The 22,990-nt window shown below is 43.4% G+C and overlaps 1 protein-coding gene across 3 annotated transcripts in view; it reads right to left on the bottom strand.

Moving 5' to 3' along the window:
- Window positions 1–1,574: 1,574 nt before the first annotated feature.
- Thumpd2 (THUMP domain containing 2) overlaps window positions 1,575–22,990 on the bottom strand; it is a 38,520-nt gene continuing 17,104 nt past the window's right edge. For 2 of the 3 annotated variants that reach the window (XM_021639993.2, XM_060363838.1), the window contains 5 exons: window positions 19,692–19,779; window positions 13,504–13,575; window positions 12,973–13,087; window positions 7,792–7,900; window positions 1,575–2,197 (listed from right to left, as the gene is read on the bottom strand). In XM_021639993.2, the coding sequence (XP_021495668.1) occupies window positions 1,798–2,197; window positions 7,792–7,900; window positions 12,973–13,087; window positions 13,504–13,575; window positions 19,692–19,779 (784 nt within the window). In that variant the 3' untranslated portion in view covers window positions 1,575–1,797. Of the gene's footprint in view, window positions 2,198–7,791; window positions 7,901–12,972; window positions 13,088–13,503; window positions 13,576–19,691; window positions 19,780–22,990 lie in introns of those variants that run through there. The other variant, XM_021639995.2, reaches the window with a different exon arrangement.

Raw genomic sequence — 22,990 nt, 5'->3', positions numbered from 1 at the left:
GTGAGACTTTGGCCCGGGCAGTGGTGGCCCTTTAATCCCAGCACTCCGGAGGTAGAGATGGGTGAATTTCTGTGAGTTCAAGACCAGCCTGGTCTAGAGTGAGTTCCAGGACAGCCATGGAGAACCCCTGCCTGGAGGGAAAGGTAGAAGTGAGATTTACAATAACAGACTTCCTTCTAGTTGCAGAGTAGAGTTTAGGGATGTTAAGCCTAGTTTCCTTTACCCAAGGCCCTGGGGGTAAGACATTTGACCACTCAGGCCTTGGTTTCCACTTGTGTCTGTGCCTTGTGTCCTTTGCTAGGTTTTCGAGGAAACTCCTCAACACAGGATGGTTGTTCAAATGGTATCAAACGTGACAAAAAGTGAGTTACTACATAAAAGGTCAAATACAAGAAAGTACATGCTCACTACCTTCCTATTTCTCTTTCTCAATCACTAAACAGAAGAAACATACTGAATATCAAAGAGAATAAGGAAGCGATTTATTAATGCTTTTTCTAAAAAGCAGATTTCAGGGGCTAGAGTTCAGTGGGTAAGAACACTTGCAGCTCTTGCAGAGGACCTGGCTTCAGTTCCCAACAGCACCCACACGGCAGCTTAAAACCACTTGTAACTCCAGTTCTTGAGGATACGGAGTTGACTTCAGGTCTCCATCAACATGGTACACACTGCCATCCATCCATCCATCCATCCATCCACCCACCCGTCCATCCATCCATCCATCCATCCATCCATCCATCCATCCATCCATCCATCCACACATCTGTCCATCCATCCATCCATCCATCCATCCATCCATCCACCCACCCACCCATCCACCCACCCATCCACCCATCCATCCATCCATCCATCCATCCATCCACCTACCCACCCACCCATCCATCCACCCACCCACCCACCCACCCACCCATCCACCCATCCATCCATCCATCCATCCACACATCTGTCTATCCATCCATCCATCCACCCATCCATCCATCCATCCATCCATCCATCCATCCACCCATCCATCCACACATCTGTCCATCCATCCATCCATCCACCCATCCATCCATCCATCCATCCACCCACCCACCCATCCATCCATCCATCCATCCATCCATCCATCCATCCATCCATCCACACATCCATCCATCCATCCATCCATCCATCCATCCATCCATCCACACATCTGTCCATCCATCCATCCATCCATCCATCCATCCATCCATCCACACATCTGTCCATCCATCCATCCATCCATCCATCCATCCATCCATCCATGTAGGCACTCATACATACACATAAAATAAAAATAAATACATCTTTTAAAAAGACAAAATTCATTTTCATCATGTTGAGGGATTCTAGCTTAGTGTTATAATCTGATGTTTTATAAAATATGAGTAATACATTATGGCAAATAAAAATTACTTTCCACTCAGGGAGGCAGAGGCAGGTGGAGCTCTGTGAGTTTGAGGCCAGCGTGGTCTACAAAGAGAGTTCAAGACAGCCAGGGCTACACAAAGAAACCCTGTCTCAGAAAACAAAACAAAACAAACAAACAAAAAAATTCACCCTAATGGAGAAGCGAATTATAGGTAAAAAAAAAATTATTTAATAGATATCTTTACACATAAAGCTTTTTTTCATTTTTAAAAGTTCAGTTTCTGGGATGAAAGGTTTTTATACCAAGTCTTCAGAAATTTTAACCAGCTGTTCTTTGTCAAGACCCCTGAGTACTGGGGACTAAAGCAGGCAACCTACCACACCTACCTGCTGAGCCTACACACTTAAAGCTATGGGGTATGGTGAGGGCTACAGGGAATCCTGGAGAGAGCGGGATTCTTGCATGGCTGCCATCTCAGGATGTGCACCTGGCTCATGGCATCCAGCTGGGGACAGTTTGGGGGCATGTGCCTTCTTATATTTACATATGAATGCATCTGTTTTTCCAAGGCTAACTTTGAAGCACTCCACTGGCACCAATGAGCCCCAGGGCAACATCCTGCTGGGGCACTGTAAGCTATCGGCTTTATGCGGAGGCGATGCTGTGTCGGGGGCACCAGTTCTGCCAGGATTCAAAAGCATCTTCATCTCAGGGTCAGCGACATTGCCCTGGGCAGTCAGGGGCATACTTCTGCCTCCGCAGTCTCTAAGACACTGGTGGTGATCTTCACTGAGCAACAAGACCACGGCTCCTCCAACACGCAGCACTCTGTGACAAAACAAAACAAAACAAAACAAAACAAAACAAAACAAAACAAAACGGTAATTGCAATGAGTATTTCTATGTTCCTAGACAACAAACCATCCTGGTTTATATAAAATAGTTGTTAATCTGAAATTTAATTTCATCTATTTAAATATAAGAGTTTTGATAATTAGGTAGCATCTTCCATAATGCATATTCATTATAGTAATTATGGAGTCTCTAGTACAAATCTGCTTTAATTATCTATTTTTGCTCTACTTAAAGGCAAGCTTCAAAGTAATCTGTAGTCACATTCTAACAAATGATTGTATAACGGGGAAAGCAAGTGACAGAATTCTATGGAATCAGCATATTTAAGGAAGAGAAGGTTGATGGCACAAGTCACCAGGGAGGAGTTAGGCCACAACAAAGGGATGGTCAAGGGATGATCCCACAAGGGTACACCCCGAAACATTTGCTTTGAGGATTTATCACTCAGTCACTCAAGTGCTGTCAGAGACACATCTGTGGCAACAGTGACAGAGGAGTGTACAGCACTGGCCTGACTAAAGGTCCACAGCAGTGAGGGGGAGGCCAGGGGCAGTTAAAGAGTGCGACAGAAGTTGCAAGGTGTACAGATGAGAGGCTTCACAACCAGGCTCAAAAGTAAGCCAGGCCAGTGACGGGAAGAGGCCCAGCCTGGGAGGTAGCAGGGCAGAAGCATCAGGACAAGGCAATGAAAGTGGCTTAGCCTGGGGCAAGCTGAAAAAGGGGACAGAATTCAGTCTGGAGTATGATGCCACCCAGGGTGGGTTCCAAAGGGCAACTGGGTGTGCAACCTGCGGTCCTGAGAGACCAGGGCGTGAAGCAGAGATGGAAGGTTTAATGTAAATGGAAGAAAAAGCCAAAATGGCTGGGATCAGCTTGATGGCAGAATAAGAGGGAACAAAGACTTCTCTCTTAAGGAAGGACTGTGGAAGAGAGCCAAGAGCCACAGCCTAGAGCAAACTGGGATAGCAGTGGTGCCATAGAGGCTACAGGAGCATGGTTTCAAGGGTCAAAAGTTATAGGACCAGCAAGTGGCCATGGTTAGATGCCACCAGAGAGCCTGGGGATAGAAGGGCCAGGGCAGACAGGAGATAATGAATTGCTAGGGAAGGGTCTTTTCCCAGCATCTCTTCCCGGCGTCCACTCAGAAGACAGGTGTAAATGCCTGCTCACTCTGTAGTCACTTTGCTGGGTGTCAGGGAAGTTCTAAACTCTGTCCTATGGCACTCAGGCTCTTCTGTACTCTGCCTGCTCCTGCCTTTCTAGATCCACTGCCTGCCCACTTCTCTCTGGCCAGGGATCTTCCTCCAGTTGCTCAGACTCAATGACATGCTTCTGTCTACACTATCTGCTTGCTCTCCACTCAAACACATCACCTTGTGTGCTTACTTGTCTTCCAGGCCCTATCTAGAAAGCATCTCGGTAGAAAGGCACCTCTTGACTGTGCCTAAGGTAGAGCCAGAACCGTTCTGTTCAGCAGGGAATCCTGCCCCATTTCTCCACAGCAGCACTCATGATGGGAAACACTGCTGTGTGTACTGTTGTTCTGCTCTGACAGGTGGAACCTCACCTGTCCTGCCCACTGCTGTGTCCTCAGGATCTAGTACAGGACAGACATTTACACACAGCTGAGAGCATCTTAGAAAAGGATGACTGAGTCTCTTAGAAAGAACAGGAAGATAAAAATGGCTGAAGATAAGAGCGGAAAGTTGGCAGAGTATAGTTCTTGAGGAAGGAACTGGGAGAAGCAGCCTGGTTGGAGGAGAGAAGCCATTTCTGTATAGACCAGAAGGCAGGAGGTCAGAAATAAGAAAACAACTATCTCTGAACAGAGCGAAGAAAATATAAGTGGTAATGATACACAATCCTTTAAGTCATTTCATTGTCAAAGATGAAAAGACTGATGGTGAGACTGAGACAATGAGCACTCTTGAAGCATTCTTGCTTCCTGCCCCCAGCCTTTATGACCCGACTTTTGCATGCTTTCAGCTGTAACATTTTTGGGATAGTACATTAGTTATATTGTATCAACAATACAGCATATCTTCAACCCTGCAATATCACCTCTATGGAATTATCCCATGATGATGTAATAGCAGCAGCAGCAGCAGCAGCAGCAGCAGCAGCAGCAGCAGCAGCAACAGAGAATAGCTCAATAATGGTGACGATAGCTAATATTTACTGAGTGTGTAACCATCTCCCTCTTTAAGAACATGTGCAAGGCATGATACTTCACTCAACATTTAATGACTTATTTATTGTTATGTTTTTAAATAATGGAGAAGATAAAGGAGAACAGATGACCCAAACTTCTCTGATGATTGTTCTTCCAGGTCTCTTTCCATGTACATGTACACAGAATTTCTTATAAAAGGCTATTCCGAAATTATAATGTTGCTCAAAATGATTCCTCTGAATAGCAGCAGTATTTTGGTTCTTGATATTGATGGTCGTATCTTTAAAATGTTTTGTTATTAAAAGTGTGAGAAAACTCTGCATACAAACCATAGAAAATATTTTTCTTCTGCATGTGATCCTGGAGAGTAGGGCTAGATGGTTCAATAATACTATTACTTGACCACAGAGCACATTAAGTCTTAGCCACGTACACCACATACTGCCCGCCTTCTGCCTCAGGAGCAGCGTACTCACTAGCCCTTGAGTATCTTTGCTGCTTCATTACTTTCTGAATACTGGTATGTATAAAAATATAGCCCTTGCGGTGGCGCACACCTTTAATTCCAACACTTGGGGAGGCAGAGGCAGGAGGATCCCTGTGAGTTCAAGGCCAATCTGGTCTACAAGGCCTGTCCAGGACAGCCAAGGATACACAAAGAAACCCTGTCTTGAAAAACGAACAAAAAAATGCCAAACAACAATAGCAGCAACCAACCAAACAAACAGAAAACCCCTGCCCCCTTAAAAAAGTCTTTCACAACTTCCAAATCTTACTGGAAGCTCTCTTCAACTCCAGGCCTCTTCAACACACAGAGCTTTCTTGTTCCTTCAAGGTGAGCAAGGTGCATTTCAAATTTTGCTCATGTATTTTATCTGTTAATAGTTGAGAAGAAAGCTCCATCAAGTACCTGTCTGTGCTCCGTCCTGACGACACGGTTAAATGCACAGCTCATGCCATCCTTTGTCTGACAATCTGATCACAATCTATACTCCTTCTTGGGAACCCCATTCTGTATGGCACACAGACATTATGAATACATTTACTAAGCACTTATTTTCTCCTTAATTTTAGTAACCCAAGTCTCCTCTTTTGATTTCTAGATGTCTAGATCCATAAACACCAGTGAATTATTGGGAGAAAAGCTTATGTATTTAACTGCGAATATATATCCCCACATACTTTCCAGGAAGTGACTTATGCCCGAAACTCTGGGTAGGAGCTAAGACGCTGAGTGCCGCCTAGTGCCGAGAACTGTTCTGAAAGCTTTAGATCCATGGAATCCTCCGGACAATACCTGAACGCATGTGTCATGATAGAAAAGTTAGTGATGTCAAGGTCAGGCAGTCTGCTTAGGCCTGAGGAATTGCGAGTAACAGCCAAGACTGGATCCCATCACCAGGTTTCCATGGCTGTGCCCTTAGTCACTGTGCTACGTTGTGTGAACCTGAAACCAAGCAAGTCAGGTCATAACAGCTGGCGGCAGGTAGCAAGAAAGCTGGGGCAAAGAAAGAGCCTCCTGGCCCCGTATTAAAATGTCTACACTTTGAACTAGACCTGAGGCATTCTTAACCATGCAGGAAATCTTGAATATTCATCTTCCTGACTCTGTGGTAAATGTTTAAATTTACTGACAGTGGGCAGGCAGGCTCATCCATCATTGTCTCACTTCCAGAGAAACTTCCACCTGCTGCAGGTGCTGTCTGCAACCCTACCTCCCACGACTCACAGACACGTCTAAAATAGAAAGTGCCAGATCTTCAGTCAAGTCGTCATCTCTCTGCAAAGTTCCAGTTTAAATGTGTGCCATGGCTCACCCATTCTATTATCTCCCCATGAACTGGTTAATGGATAGTGAGCCACTCAGCTAGGTGCACAGGCTGTGCTTACGAGCTGGGCAGTACAACAGAGCCACATGGCAGCTTTTAAGCAACATACGCTGGCCAGCCCTAGACCACTTAAATTAGAGCTGCAGAGAGTGGTGGGGAATGGGCAACAGTTTAAACATGTTCCTGCCATGACTTCATCAATATGAAGTCTGTAAAACCTGCTGGAGGGAAGTTAATATCGGATTGGGGATGTGCAAGAGATGCCTGTATCACAGTGCTTCCGGCAGGGCACAGCTAGGGACCCGGGCAGCAGGGAGTGGCTTTCACATTTATCTATGACACTTATTTGTTTTTGTGTGCCCGCATGCCATGGCACACGCACATGGCGCTCAGGGGGTCATCCCAGAGCCAGCTGTTGCTCTCTCCGCCCACCTCGCACAGGACACTGGGACCGCACATGTAGATATGCTGTACTGCACCATATCTACATCATACATGTGTATCTGCATCATACATGTGCTCAGGCTGGGGCAGAGAGACACGAGGACCTAAGGCCAAATCCCAGCGCTCCCATAGAAGGACCGTGTGGCAGCCTGTGCCCCCGGTCCCAGCATGGGGGACGGTGATGAGAAAGATCTCTGGAGCTTGCTGGTCACAGTCTAGCCATGTCTGTGAACCCCCTGATCAGAGAATTTGTCTCAAAAATGGAGTGGCGTGAGAGCTAGAGACACCCACCAGAGACTCCCGCCTCCTCTCACGTGTGCCACAGAAACATATACACAAGCAACCGCAGGTGAGAGACACGACACACACAGCTGGCAAGATGCAGTGAGACGGCTCACAGGTGGGCGTAGGCTGAGGGCCAGGCTTTTTTTTTTTTTTAAGGTGGAATGTCAGCCTCAACACTCGGTTTCCTCTTTCCCAATATCTGCTCAGCTTTACCCCCAGAGACACATTCCTCCCACACCAGGCTACTAACACTCATGTCCTGGTCCATCAAATATCCAGCTGACGTAATTATCATTATTGATCCCTTAGTTTTGTCTGTTTATCATGCATCAACATACATGACTGGAAAATGTTTATCTAGGCCTTACTGATTGAACTCTAAAAAACAAAAACAAAACAAAAAACTGGTGTTAAGTGACACCCTGAGATCAACAGTGGAAAGTCTGCATTTTCGTCTCAGGCTGGCGATGGTCACCCTGCCATTCTGCTCTGTGGTTCAGCAGCTCTCTGATCAGGCACAGGCTCACCTTCCCAGGCCCCAGTTTCTCTTCTGTAAAGGGGTTTGACACAGGGGATGCAGGGCTTTGTGGGGATGAGAAGCAGATATCTAAATTACCCAACCCGGTGACTGAAACAAAAGTCATTGTTTTTCTTACAAAATTAATGATAGAAGAAGAGACAGAAAATGTATTTCAATTATAAACTTCTAACTGTTGGAAAATTAGATGTCAAACTTTTGGGAAATTATTCCACTGCAAACAGACTTAAGGGCAATGATGTATTTTAACTAAATGGCCTGTAGCTAGAATATTATGGAAATAAATTCAATGACTTACCTTTCCATTTCTTGTAGAATGCTTTTGATGTCTTTTCCTAACTTAAATTTTTTCCCAAATGGAATGTCAGAAATAATAACATCGACACTTTGTGACGGGAGCGGTAACTCTGGAACACAGAAAGCAGAGGCTCCTATTACGGCAAGGTCAGACATACCACCTCAACCAGACGCAACCTACAAGGATTTCCAAAAGATGTCTAACCAAATTTAGAGTTTCAATATTGTTTCTCTGAGGAGACAAGATTCGGAATGCTTTGGAGGTCCAAGATAAAAGCCAATAGCATTACTGTGTAATCCTCCCCGGCTGGGCCACAGTCAGGAGGAAATGCAGAGGACCAGAATCTCTGCAAGATTTCTTTTCATGTTGGCAAAGGTCTTCAAAGGCCTTGGCGGCCACTCCTGGCAGACAGGCTCCTGTCCTCTCCCTCCTCCAGCAGCGACTCTACCAGCCCCACAGCAACAGGAAGCGCCACCGACTGTGCACACAGTTCATCTAGGGGCGTCTGCAAACAGGCCGTGCCCGGGGATTTGATGCAGACCCCGAGACCTCAACGCCTGACTGCTGAGATGGAGCACACAGTAAAACCCTGTAAATTATTAAGTGCTCTGAGCTGCCTGAGGACAGATCATCTGTAACTAAGGACCAGGCTTGAAGATAGGAACAGCAGAAAGCAAACAAGTCAACTTTTCTGTTTTACATCTCTGAAGGATGATTCGAGAATGTGAAAAGTTTAGTTTTAAAACTGTAGGTCTTTTGAGTAAAATAACTGACTATCGGATTTTCCCTTTTTCAGCAGAAAAATGGGTAAAAAAAATTACTTAAACTATAGGACCATGGCGCTAAGATTCTTTCTTGCAAGTTTTAAGGCTGCCGGGTATGTATGCATGTGCACAGGCAGGGTTGGTTGGGGAAGGCTCTGTAGGAGCTGCTGCTCTCCTTCTATTTTCCCTTGTACTTTCTGCTGCGAGTCCTTCCTCCTGTGTCCCAGTCTGCAACACTTCGGTTCTGCCAGAATCCGCCATTCTCTTAGTTGTTTACAGTTAGTTCTCTATGTGTATGGACCCAGACCTCATCACAACCACCTTGCCTTGACTCTCTGCTCCTTGGCTGAGTCAGCTCTTCCATGTCTGCATTTTATTAAGCACCTCCCCACCCCAACAGGCCTCAAAAGGCTTATTAGTGAAATGTTCCCTCAACATTTTATTTCTGAAAATGTCTGTGCTGAAATGCTGCTGGGGATGGGCATCATTTTTTGTCACAGGCTGCTTTAGGAATCATGAAAAAGAACCCCAAAGCCCCAGAAACAGACACTACTACACTGGAAACTGTCAGCACTCGTCTCTTTCCACTGTGGCCAAAAACAATGGTTACTTCACTAGCCCATCATATTCCCTGGATCAGCTGCTGTGGGGCTTCTTCACTTATTCTTCTTTTGTTCATTCAGTTAACTATAGGGAGGTACAAATAATGTCAACAAATTTTTAATCTGCAAGCTACCGCGATCCAGAAGTTCACAGTCTTTGCTTACTGTTTTCATTTTATTTTCGATGTGTATGAGTCGTTTGCCTGCGTGTTTTTATTACTTATTTACGGATTGATTCCTTGAGACAGGGTTTCTTTGTGTAGCCCTGGCTGTCCTGTAACTCACACCATAAGACTAGGCTGGCTTTGAACTTAGAAACCCGCCTGCCTCTGCCTCCTGCACCACCACCACCCAGCAGCTGGTGTGTTTTCATGTGCACCACATGCATACAGTGCTTTTCGAGGCCAGAAGTAGGTGCCAAATTCTAAGACTAGAGTCCCAGATAGGTGTGAGCTGCTACGTGGGTACTAGGACTCAAATGTGGGAAGAGCAGCCAGTGCTGTCAGTCACTGAGCCATCTCTCCAGCCCCCATAAGTGGTCTTAAACATGGAAAATTCAGTTTGGCGGCTGGATTGGGATACCATATTTGTGCAAATTAAGGTTTTAACCAAACTTTAATAATCTTAACACTATAGTAATTGTAGTATACGCTCATCTACCAATCAGCTTTATGGACACATTTGTTTCTGATCCTGTGTTATCCCTGGTTTAAAGCTGTTTTTCATAAAACTTCCTGTAAGCTTCATGTTTAAAAAAAAAAACCTTTTTGGACTACATTATATTTTATCTAGAGCTGTTCTAGTAACACTAGATCTCAGAGCCAATTCTGCTAAACGGAGGTCACTCTTAATTCTAGTTCACATGGAAAACGGGACTATTGTAGCCCTTCATAGACTTTCCACTCAGCAACTTCAGCAAACACAAAAATTATAAGTTATTTCTATTATTTATATTTTACTAAGTGTAGACTCAATGAAATTAGGAGTGCAGTTTCGTTCCATTCTACTCTAGAATATACTCATGTCCGATTAAAACGAAGAAAGCCACCAGAAGATTCTTGCCACAAGACATCCAAGGTATATACAAAGAATTCATCTTGTGCATTATTAAGATCAATAATCTGTCCATGTTTCAGATTATTAAGTTTCCTGTTGCTAATTTTATTTTTAATAACAAATCACCAAAAACATTCACAACCATAAGGACACTTGCAGTTGAATAGTGAATTAATTTAGAACATTAGTCACTCCATGTTGACGACAAGCCATGCTTCACACAGTGATGTTAAATGCATTTTCTTCAGCCGCATGTGACAAACATCTGGCTCTGAGCCACAAATCTCACTAAAATAGCATCTAAGCTTTGAAGTAAATGGTAGGTGATTCTTTAAGCAGACTTGTTTCATTTGGCCAGTGGTGCTGCTTTGCCTTCACAGTGGACAGTAAATGTCAACAGACTCATTTCAAATCACCTGGTCATCATTGCCTCTCTAGAGAAATGTAGTACCTTTCCATTAAAGACACACTCTAATAAACTTAATGGCAGAAAAGCTCATTATGAAATAGAAATGCTACCAAACAATGAATGACAGCATGCGACCACTTTTGGGGTGAGTTCTCATCTATTTCCTGTATATACTTCATGTACACCTAGCCTACCGAACTCTACATTTGCTGCTAACTCCCCAACGGGGCAACGCCAGCCAGGCCAGCAGGGCGGGAGACAAGTGGTAGAGGAAAACACAACAACATGAAGGAAAATGAATTGCCATGGCCTTAGAAATAGTTTGTGACGCTCCAGAACAAGGGTGGCAATAAATGACACACTTGTGACAAAATAATCTTGTTATAATGAAGCCTGCTGAAGTGATGAGTGACCAGCTATTGAATGTCTTACTGGAAACAACATAAACATTCCCTTTTCTTAGTTACATTTTAATTACATCACAAATGTATCTCTTTTGCTCAAATCTGTATGCTACAGCTTCTACCATACCTTAAAAATGTATATACAACAACAGATGAAACTGTTCAGTCAGTATGAGGCTCTCCTTCCCAGATAACCAGCAGCACAACACTCATTCTATTCAATATTTTTACAGTGATTAAAACTCAGGGACGAATTTGTAGAATTTCTCCCTGTAAAATGATCATCTTTAATTATACTAGCAGAGGGTTACAACACAAAGCAATGCTAGCAAGAAGCACACATCACAAAGCCATTAAATACAATAAAGTGGGGTCAAGAAGATGGGTCTGTGGGTAAAGGCATTTGCTGACGGCCACAGTTTACGCCCTGGGCACCCCCACTGCAGAAGAAGACAACTGACTCCTATAAGTTGTCCTTTGACCTCACATGGTCATGCCATCACATGACAAGTGGTGCTCATTTGCAATAAACATCATACAAGAAAGAAAATGAGATTACGCTTTCACTCTACTTAAGAACAGCAGAGGTACCTTTTCTTGTTTTTTAAAGTGAAACTTCACAGAAAAATCTCCAAAATGAATCAGGTCTGCAGGGTGCCATGATAAAAGCAAACAAAGGGAAAACCCAGATGTGAGACAACTTAGGAAGTGCTTTCTCTTAAAGGTCTCAGGAGGAGCATCCTTACAGAATCAACTCACAAGAAGTTGATTTGGTCCCCTCTCAGTTTACTCTGGAAATCTGTGTCTTGAGACTGACAAATGGTCACCAGCTGAAAGCAACCATGAGCGTGCAATCAGATAAGTCTTTCTCTGAGGCTGCTTTAGGTTCTACAGCAGTGGTTCTCAACCTTCTGAAGGCTGAGACCCCTTAGTACGGTTCTTCATGTTGTGGTGACCCCTAACTGTAAAATAGTTTTTTATGACTCTATAACAGTAGTTCTGCTACTGTTATGAACTGTAGTGTAAAATCAGGCATGCAGGATATTTGTTATGTGACCTCTGTGAAAGGGTTATTTGATCCCAAAGGGGTGTGACCCACAGGTTGAGAACCACTGCTATACAAAACTAACATTTTTTTTCTCCTGTGGTTTTCATTCCTGCTGCTTCATCTCTCTCATTAGAAGAGAAACTTTAAACACACTCTGTTCTTTTGGATTAGAGGTTCAATATTGACTCATGGTAAAAAAACCTAACATAGCTTCCGCAGCAGGGTTAGATAAGCCACTTTTTACAGAGCAGAGTGTGATGCCTAGAGACAAGGAGCCCAGTGAAGCTCTGCTAAGGCAGCCCTAAGGCCACAGCAGTTAGGGGGCCATGAGGGACTCTGCATGCTTGACTCCCACTCCCATCAGCCACTGCTGGTTGCCTATCAGGAGGGGGTGATGGTTATGTTCATCCTGGCTCGCCCCAGACCCTGTGTTCTTCAAAGTATTGGTTTAGTACCCAAGGATGGGTGACTTAATTCACTTCTTTATGCCCAATCTGAAGCACAAGATTTGCTAATTCAGAGCATCTGCGACAGTTCTGATGAAGGAAATTTTGAGTAATTTCTTCTCCATCTAATACTCTCTTTATGTTATGGTTGTAATCATTCCATCCTAGGTCATGAGATGACAATGACTCAGTTGTAATACATCATCAGAAGATGGGCCCCAGCTTACGTGCTATGGAATCCACATAAACATCACTTCCCAAGCAGGAACATCTTGAAAAACATCCAACAACTATAGTAGTGGAAGCGAAGCGCACGTTAGCCCCACAGACCTTCCACAGACACAAGCAACCCAATCCGTGCGTGCGCGTGCACGCGTGCGCGCACACACGCACACACACACACACACACACACACACACACACACCGACGCCTTCTGTGTTTACCACCTTACCTGTAACAGAGACCTTGAGTAACTCAATCCTGTCTGCGAGGCCTGCAGCCTTCAGATTGCCACATGCTCCAAGTAACTGCGAGTCACTGACATCAGCACCTATGTAGCAGACATCCTATGGGAAGGAAAGCCAAATTTTATGTAAAAAACAAATCCATTAGATATTCAGTATTTAATAAAATCTACTTGTATTAGATTCTCATTTTAAGTTAAAATGGATTTAAAGCTTTATTCACCCAAAATACACAATAGTAAATTTTAAGGTCTGTTAATATTTTGCCATTAGAGATACTTAAAGACTCTGGATATTAGTATAAGATAGGTATGAATAATTATCACAATCTTATCATATTTTCTTAAATTCTTCATAGCAATTAAAGAAATAATATAGAAATTTAATCAACTCTTCAAAATCTATTGTAATTATCATAAATAATAATCCAAAACTAGACTATCTACTTATAAAAAATTGGTGACTGTAATTATTAAAATAAATACATAACTTGATTTAGACCAAACTTTGCAACTTACTGGCCACTCTTCAGCAGCTTCCACAAGTATGGTCCCAAGGCCACACATTGGATCTAGAACCAGCGCTCCAGGCTACACAGAAATAGAAACTGATATTACTAAGTCTGCTGTAATACATTTACTATAAAAGAAGCCAAAACCTGGGAAATCATTTCAGGAGTCAAGATTCCTTCTTATATTCCAGGAGAACCTCAGGCAGCTCAAGTCCCAAGACAGGACTGCATTTGCCAGGGTTCGAGGCAGGAGGAAGCCCAGGGTGCTCAAGGAACAATGGGGGCCAAGTCAATGGAAACAGTGGAGAGGCAGCAGTGGATGCCACGACTGTATGAGGCCGGACCTCAGAGGTCTTGAACAATATGCAGCCCACACCTCATGCCCGCCCAAAGCAGGGCACCTGGGACTTTACTCTTTCTGGAAGCCAGGCTAATGAAGAGTCACCATCACCACAGCTGACAGAGGGAAGTCAGGACAGTTGTGCACTGCTTTGAATGGGATCATCTGGATGTCATTCACATGACTTCCTATACCATCAGGCTGGTTAAGCCATGTCAGTGTCTTGGTACACACAGCCTCAAGGAGTCAGGACAATTCGTTACTATTTGTGCTTGAAGAAAAATAAAAATCCAGAGAGAAAACCTACTTAGTCCCATTTTGGGCAAAACATCATTTTAGACGTTGGCAGTACCCTAAGGATTCTGGTTCTATGGCTGAAGGACAACAGGGTGTGATCACAGAAGTCACGTGTCATTGCAGTTGGTAGGGATCACCATGGCTGCTCTGAAGCATGAACCACACAGGCTCATGACGGAGTCCAAGTAAGAGAGATTAAGAGCAATACTGGGAGAAGTAGTTGGACTCTGGTTATGTTTCAGAAGGTGGAGCCAAAGGAAGGTTCAGGTGTGGACTATTAAAGAAAGTCACTAGGCTGGAATGACTAAATTTTTGCCTGACCAGCAGAAGAGCTGTCTGTTACTGGTGGAGGCAGAAGTGTGGAGGGAGACTTGAAGGAACCAGGAAAATATTTTGACACACGCATTTCCAACACCTCTTAGCCCTCTTGGAGCAGAGGAGTGGATGAATCTAGAGCTCAAGGTTCAGGCTAAAGATATAAATTGGGAGGTCAATGAGAGTCAGCTGAGATGTCGTACTTAAAGCATGAGAACTGGGCAATCATTCAGGAAGCAACGTAAGTGCCCTAAATGCAGATGTCGGGCAGACACGCTGAGTCATGCTTGCTGAGAGGTGGAGTGTCTGCTTCAGGAGGAGAAATAGAGTAGTTCCTAAGCAGCAGAGAAATCGGTTTCAGGGAGAGTGGCCACATCATCAAGTGTGAAAAGGACAGTGGTCAGGTTCACTGAGGTCTTCATGAAGGAAGCAGGTAAGGAGAGGATGGGAAGGAACCAGAGGCAGCATGTCAGCTTTTTCCAACAGTTTTTTTGTTTGTTTGTTTGTTTGTTTTAGGAAGTAGAGAAAGGGACCTTGGACTCACTAGAGGATTTTATTTTATTTCATTTTGGTCTTTTTTTTTTTTTTTTTTCAAGTTCCAAGATATTAGAATAGTGGATAGGATGATGGCAATGGTCCTTTAGAGGGAAAAAGTCCTAAAGTATGAAGGAGGAAGCTGACTCCAGTCCCCAGTTCTGGGGTAGAGGAGAAAATTCAGGATTGCAGGACAAAAGGCAATAAAAGCTATGTGGATGCAGAGTACTGCAAGCTGATAGTTCTGCGTCTAGTATTCAAGTCAAACAAGAAGGGAGAGAACTGAAAGTGTAGAACCAAAATCAACTATTGTAAGAGAGCAGAATCCTTTTCTTAAGAGACAAAGCCTTGCAATGTTACCAAGGATGTCTTCAAACTCCTGGGCTTTTATGATGCTCTTGCCTCACTTTCCCATGTAGATAAAACTATTGTATGAGAGCAGAGTTCTTCCTTTTTGAGAGACAGGGACTTGCAATGTGACTGAGGCTGTCTCAAATTCCGTAGCTCTTGTGATGCTCCTGACTCAACTTCCCAAGCAGCTGAGACTATAGGTGCACATTTCCACACTTGGGGAAGAACAGGATTCTTCAAATGGAGACATTCAGAAGTCATACCCTTCTGGATTTGACATGGTCTGGAATGGGACTAGGGCAGATCATGAGAGGGAGAGGAGCTGAGAAACCAAGAGCAGGCTCTCACCTGGCTATGAGAGCATTAAGAACCAGACAGGACTAAAGGCTTATACTGTAACAGGCGCGTCAGGGAGAGAGGGCTGAACTTGACATAATCTGACAACACATGCTTCAAGGGCAGAAGGAAGGGACCAATGACCAGTGAGGAGCAAGCAGAACCTACCCCACTTCAGGTTGAGTAGCACTTGGATATGGGAGAAAAACATCCAGCACTGGACCTGTCTACAGAGGAAGCAGGGTCCTCAGGGCACAGCCAGGTGTCAGAACCAGATGGTACCTGAAGGAAAGAAGTGAAATATCCTTCAGGCAAGAAAGCCTGCATCCTGGTACCAAACATATGTCTATATCAAGACAAATGTAAAAGTTCAGATTTGTCTGTGGTAATAAAAACTTACACCTAAACGCAAACTTGGAATTGCTGAGTGTGTAGGAAAGAACTGATCGGAATCATATCTCTAGTCTTATACCAAAATAAACTGGGATAACTGTTTAAAGACTAGCACGGGGGCCAGATCCCTAGTCAAGCTGATGCTCAGACTTCAGGGCTCTAGTGCTCAGAGAAACCTGTTCCCACTGAGACCCTCAAGATGGAGCCGGTAGGGGGCCACATTGCCTAGGCTGAGTGACAAGAACAGCAGTGGTACCAGGTGGGATCTTCTCTTCAGAGAGCTAGCAGCCTGGAAGGAGAGTAGAGGACAGCTGCCTTTCCCTCAGGCATCTCAGGGCTGACAGAGTCTGTGCACTGTTGATACAGAGATCTGTTTGCCTTTTACAATTTATTCGGGGCATTCAAATATCCACTGATAACACTCTGGCCTTAGTGAGAAAAACAAAACAAAACCAAGCAATCAAAAAAATCAAACCAACCAACCAACCAATCAAACAACCAAACCCCCAAACACCCCTCCCCCAAACCCCAAAATCAAACCAAACCAAAACAAAACTGGTGCATCTAAAGGGAGCAATACTAATGTGCAGAGTTGTTGACAACAAAAAAACATGTCTTTTAAGGTAGAAAATCAACAAATGAAATAAGGGAGATCATGTCTGTTATTTTTGGAATTTAGAAGAACAGTTCAAATGTAGAAGTAAAACATGAATAGATGAAACCACATGAGAAAGAATGAATGAGTTGGAGGATGGAGCCAGCAAATCAACATGCTCTACTAGGAATTCAGAGGTCAAAAACAAAGAATTTAAAGTTAATTCATGAGACAGCTGACGCAATGATATTGAATAATGGAAGAAAGAGTGTTTAGCTAGGAAGAGCAGTAGATAGTAATTGTTATTAAACAGTAACAATTTCATATGCCATAAAAACTTGTCCTTTGACAGCAACTAGTTTAATTGCTTTATTAGTACTAATTCATCTAGTCCTGATCTGAATCCACTGTAACCATCACAGCAGGAAGGAAGATATTCTAAGGAGGATCTCTCTTCTCATCATGGAGAAAATGGACCCCAAGGCCCTTCCCTTGGGAACTTCTGCTGAGAGAATGAAAAGCCAAAGGAGGAACTTGTTTCTGAAAGATTTCACACAGCTCTCATAACAGTCAGACCACTGTCTGAGAAAGACTGGGGCAGAGGTGATGGTAACAGATGATGGGTAGGACAGCACTTTGACCAGGAACAGTTAGTTATGCAAGCTGGGCCTTTATTTAAACCTAAATCCTGTCAGGACGTGGATATTAGGGATAGACTTGTAGGTGGGTGGGTCACTGGACCTTTTTGTTAGGTTTCTTTCCTAAGGTGGCCCTAGTGAATTCTTTTTTTTTTTTTTTTACTATTCATGATTACTTGCTAATTTTTTTTAATTTAAAAAACATTTTATTTTATACATATGAATGTTTTGTCTGCATGTATATCTGTGCACTGTGTGTGTGTCTGGTGCCCAAGGAAGCCAAAAGACTTCCAAAAGGTGGTTGCCTGGAACTGGTCTCTCTGGAACTGGAGGTACAGGTGGTTGTGATTCATCACGTGGGTCCTGGGAATGGAATCCTGGTCCTCTGGAAGGGCAGCCACTGAACCATTTCTTCAGCAGTGTTTGTAACTGGCCTATTGACAGGTGGCTAAGCCTGGCCCATCAGAGCTGCTAAGGCCCAGGCTCTGACCCTAACGGCTACTCCGTCTATGACATACTATTTTCATTTTGCAAACAAGAAACTGAGGCAGGGTTGTTACTTATCATCCCTAAAAGTCCTTAGGCAGAATGTGCTGGAGAGAACTGAATAGGCAGGTGGACTTAGGGAACTCTGGGCTTGAACAGAAATACACTGACACACACACAACAAAACATCACACTCTGGCAATATTCCTGAGTTTTAGGATTGCAGTCAGAACTCTTAGAAGACTAGCATTGGAAAGATTCAAGAAAACCCACAGTGTGTGGCCCATTCATTGGCAGCACCAGAAGGTAAAAGGCAGGAAGAGCATCAGGAGCCCAAAAGGGGAGAACTCAAATCAGGAACCTCTGTCAGCCAAGTTGGGCACCCCAAGAAGAAAGGGGGCTATCAGAGGATGAGACAGTCAAATACAAATTCTCTCAGGACTGCCTGAGAGAAACAGAAGGCAAAACAAAAGAATCTGAAAATAAAAAGCAAGGTGTGAAATGACCAATAAGACAATGAGCTGAGCTGGCTAACTCAGATAGAGGTGAGGGGATGGCTAGGAAAAGACTTTAACCAAACCATCGCCTAGCAACCCATCTAGGAGGGATCTTTCCAGCCTTATCTAAATGTGTTTTGAGAGTGTGCTGTAACAGGGTGGGCAGGACAGCCAGGAAAGAGCCCACTAAGAATCTCAAACAGCAGGTCAACTTTGAGGGAATCTGTGATAAACAGGAAGTAATGTACTTCAGCTTAGCAGCTGGGGACTGGGAGAGGAAGACAGGACGGTTGCAAAGGCCTCATTACAGGGAAGGGAAGAAAGCACTCTTCATGACCCAGAAGGGGCAACTGGGAAAAGCAGTGACAAAAGCGATCAGTTAAATTGAACAAAACAACTTAAGGGAACAATCAGTAAGTAAAATCCCTGGCCTTGGGGAGGACACCAACCCATTAGCAGGGAAACTGGTCATACCAGAGGCGGTGCATTGGTAAATAGTAAGAAACCACAATAGGCAGAAAGAGAAGACAGGAAGTGGAAGAGGAAGATAGGAAGCGGATCTGCCATGCCTTTTCCTGGATGTTTTCGGTGAAAGAGACAGGGACAGAAAACATAAAAACTAGTTGTGAAGCTGGGTGTGGTGTTAAACTGAAAACAGGATGGCTCACACAGATGCAGAGCCACAAGTTCAAGACCAGCCTCGGCTCCAAAGGGTGCTCAGGACTGCCTGAGAGAAACAGAAGGCAAAACAAAAGAATCTGAAAATAAAAAGCAAGTGAAATGACCAATAAGACATGAGCTGAGCTGGCTAACTCAGATAGAGAGTGCCTTCACACTCACACTTCACACCAAAAGGAAAAAAATTCTCAATGAATCACATAGAAGGAGAAATGTGTTATCAAGGAAATCCAAAACTTAATGCAAACACTAATACAGAGTAGTTGTAGAATAGCTTTTAGACAGTAACACAGACGTAGAGATCATCCAGAACATTTCTTAATAAGTAAATGCAATTTTCTTATTGTCAGTGGAACATTTACAGACTGATGAAGAGCTTGGACATAGAGAAAACCAACATTTTTTTTTTTTTTTTTTAAGATGTAGGTAGACTCTACAGGCCAAATTTTGGGATCATGACTCATGAGATTAGAAATAATAAAATGCAATTAATGTTGGCCTCAGCTTTTCCAGTCAAAATGCTTATAGAAGTTCAATGCATAAAAGCAAAAAGCAAGAAACAACAAAAAATTTAAACTGTAACAGCTTTTAAATCAAATGGCAGCTACAAAAAACAAAAAGCAAAGGGGAAGAAACAACCACAACAAAAAGCCCCAAGCCAGAAGCAGGAGACTGTGTGAGTTAACACAGGCAGGACCTTGCTGGTATTGAGAGGGATGCGGGCATCTTCCTGACCTTAATTTCCGCAATAGATGCCATGGCCCATGCTATGGTCGACCGCAGCCCAGCTGTCTGGATGTAAGTTCTGCTGGCTAAAGGAACTCTGCAAGAGAGAGACCAGATGGGCATCAAACATCACCATGTACAAAAGAACGGGATACGAAAGATGATTATTTTGTCTCTCCATGAGAAGTACTTTAACGCATCAATCAGATATGTTTTCTGAACTAGAGGATGTTTTAAGCTCATTATTAAATACCCTCTACACTGGACCCTCTGTTTAATCAACCAGGTGGTATTTAAAAATAACTTTTTTTTTTTTTTAGACAACTGAAATTAAACTATGTTCAAGTTACAGAACCCTAACAGCACATGAAGGAAACCTCTTACTTAGCACCTCCGTGTCTTTCTACACAGAGCCGCTGTCATCAAGAGGAACAGGGCTTTGTGATCTGGATGCAATATGGGGAATTCATAGCCTCTTTTATAAGCTTGGTTTCTGCTGATCTGTAGCTTTCTTGGAGGACAGAAGGAGGCAGGAACATATAAACGAGTCTCTATATCAGTCCACCCTACACCTATCCCTCATCCTAGCTACCAGGTTTCCACATTTGAAAGACTTCCAAATACTTAAAATACTGTCAAACTATCATGTCATTTCACTATTCTGTGTGGATGTAGGTCAGAGGTCAGCCTTGGGCATTGCTCCTCAGAGGCTGCCCACCTTGTTTGTCAACACAGGGTTTCTCTCTGAGACCTAAGGCTTACTGATTAGCTGTGGATTGCTGAACCCCTGCAGCGACCTGCCTGTCCCTACCTCTCCAGTGCTGGGGTGACAAATGGACACCTCCTGAGGTTCTGAGGATGAAGTCAGGTCCTCATGAGGGTCTCACAAGCATCTTACAGACTGAGCTGCCTCCCCAACCTCCATTTCTGCATTTCTAATGCAACAAGCAAGGGGTATCATTTTGTAGCTATAATCTGGGGATAAGATAAATAAGTTATGATTTCAAGAATTTGTGCTGGTGTGTTTTAGGGTAGGTTAATTTTAGAACCAGCAAGAGGGTTGTCACAAAAAGCCACAGCAGTCTCTGCACCCTTGTAAAAAAACTTTCAATGTAATTCCAGGCGCTGATTTTTTTTTTAACATTTTATTTCTCACCTGTCTGACTTTAAAGTATTGTTTGTTTGTGTCCACCACATGCCTCTTAAATTCTTCCAACCAGATGATGCACTACTTTCGAGGGAGAAAGTACTTCTTGTTATAACAGGTGGTTCTGCTTGGTAAAACCATGTGAACTGGCCTTTTATTGGAAGCTTTTCCAGGAAATAATAGTCTATATTAGAAACAGTACCATCAAAACTTTGAATTCCAGGTTGTAAACTGGCAGTAGACAGACCACAAAATATTTTGATCAATGGATTTTGCTCCTACAAAGTTAGCTTGGCAAATACTTGCTATAAAACATATCGATTTACCCTATAGGTACCAATGAGGAGACCCCACAATGGAAAATGGTCTTCAGTTGAGAAGTTTACAGTCCTCTTCCAAGTAGCAGGGATTTATATAGGAACTCTAAAAAATTTGACGGTGTCTGTCAAGTGTCAACGTGTTCTTATTTTGCTTAAATTGAGGCATCACAATCTGCTATGACTCCAACAAATGGATCCATTAAAACCAGCACGGAAGAGCTTAGGGGGAAGCAGAGCTTAAATTCCTGAAAAGAAAAACAATGGCCTACTTGTTTAGGATTTGTTTTACATCAGATTTAGTTGTTCAAAGGAAATATAGGTGTTGGTTCTTCCCACGCAGATAAATTTCTTCTTCTTTTTTTTTTTTTTTACACAACGTCTTCCAACAAGGTAAGGCGTACACACCTGAGAGGGCTGTCTGATTTAGGTTCGCCTTTGAGTGTGAGGAATCCTGCTTACATGAACTGACGTGGAAAGACCCGGCGGAACTGTGGAAACAGCTATTCCGAGTAGGGAATCCTGGGCTGTTTAAATGCGGAGGGCAAGGTAAGCACTACACACGTTAATTCACTGCTCTCTGCTCTCGGCTGTGGATGAGATGTGGTTTCTTTGCCATGGTAGTCTTTAACCTGGAGTTGGGAGCCAAAGGATCCTGTTCTCCCTTAAGTCGCTTTTGTCAGAGTATTTTATCACAGAAAAGAAACAAAGAAACCAACAGAAATTTTGCTACACCTTTTCCTTCTCTTGTCCACCGGAGAGGCCGGATTTAATCCCTTCGCACCTTTCTTTTCTTTCACACTTTCTATACTCTCCTTGTCTTCCTCTCTCTCCTTCTTCTTCCTTGCGACATGGTAGAGTTATGTAGTCTAGGCTGTCCTGGAACTCATGTACCCAGAGTACCCTGCTTTAGATGACAAGTATGTGGTATCACACCTAGCTTTTCAAGTGTCTTTGGTTCTCTGCCCACTTGCCACCCACTATTTAACTCTTTCCTAATTGGTCAAGCATTTATCATTTGTCATTCTATTCCTAGGATTTCTTGAACTTAATATCCATCTTACTTAAGAGGCACAGTTGTTTCACCTCAAACCAGCTGAACAGATTCCTGCTTCTTTGGTAAGGTTCCCCTTCCTCACTAGTAGCCAAATAGTTTCAAAATAAAAGCTAACATGTACTCAGCATACCCTGAATCCTGGACACAGTACAAGCACAGTTACACCTGCTGGCTCATTGAACCCCAACTACAAAGCTATTTCAGTGGTTTGAACGAGAACAGCTCTCACAGGCTCATATATACAAATGCTTGATCCACAGATGGTGAACTGTTTAGGAAGGATTGGGAGGTGAGGCCTTGTTGGAGGAGGTATGCCACTGGGGCTGATTTTTAAAGTTTCAAAGGCCAGACCCACTCTGTCTATACCCCCAACTGTGGATAGGATGTAAGCTCTGAGCCATGCTCCCACCATGGTGGTAATGAACACTAACACTAACACTAACCTTCTGAAACTGCAAACACCCCATAAGTTCTTCCTTCTGTAAGTTGCCTTGGTCGTGGTGTCTTCTCACACCAGTAGATAACTAAGACAGCTATAAAGCAGGTAATATAATTTTCTTGATTTTACAGCAGAGAAGAGCTACCATAACAGTGTTGGTGTAGGTACGGTTAAGGCCCTAGAAACTTCAAACTGCTCTTCAAAAGATCCAAACAGTTTTTGTCTTTAAACAAGCAAACTCTTTAGGAACTACTAAGATATTTTGATGTGGCCATCAGATACCCTGGCCATCTCATGCTGTTTCACAACTTTCTACTTTCTCCCATGGTTAGGGTCACCATGTTGCTC

The sequence above is a fragment of the Meriones unguiculatus genome, chromosome 1, assembly GCF_030254825.1.
Source record: "Meriones unguiculatus strain TT.TT164.6M chromosome 1, Bangor_MerUng_6.1, whole genome shotgun sequence".
In the NCBI taxonomy this organism is placed as follows: Eukaryota; Metazoa; Chordata; class Mammalia; order Rodentia; family Muridae; genus Meriones; species Meriones unguiculatus.
The sequence above is the reverse complement of the archived record's forward strand: the minus strand, read 5'-3'. Positions and strand labels throughout refer to the sequence as shown.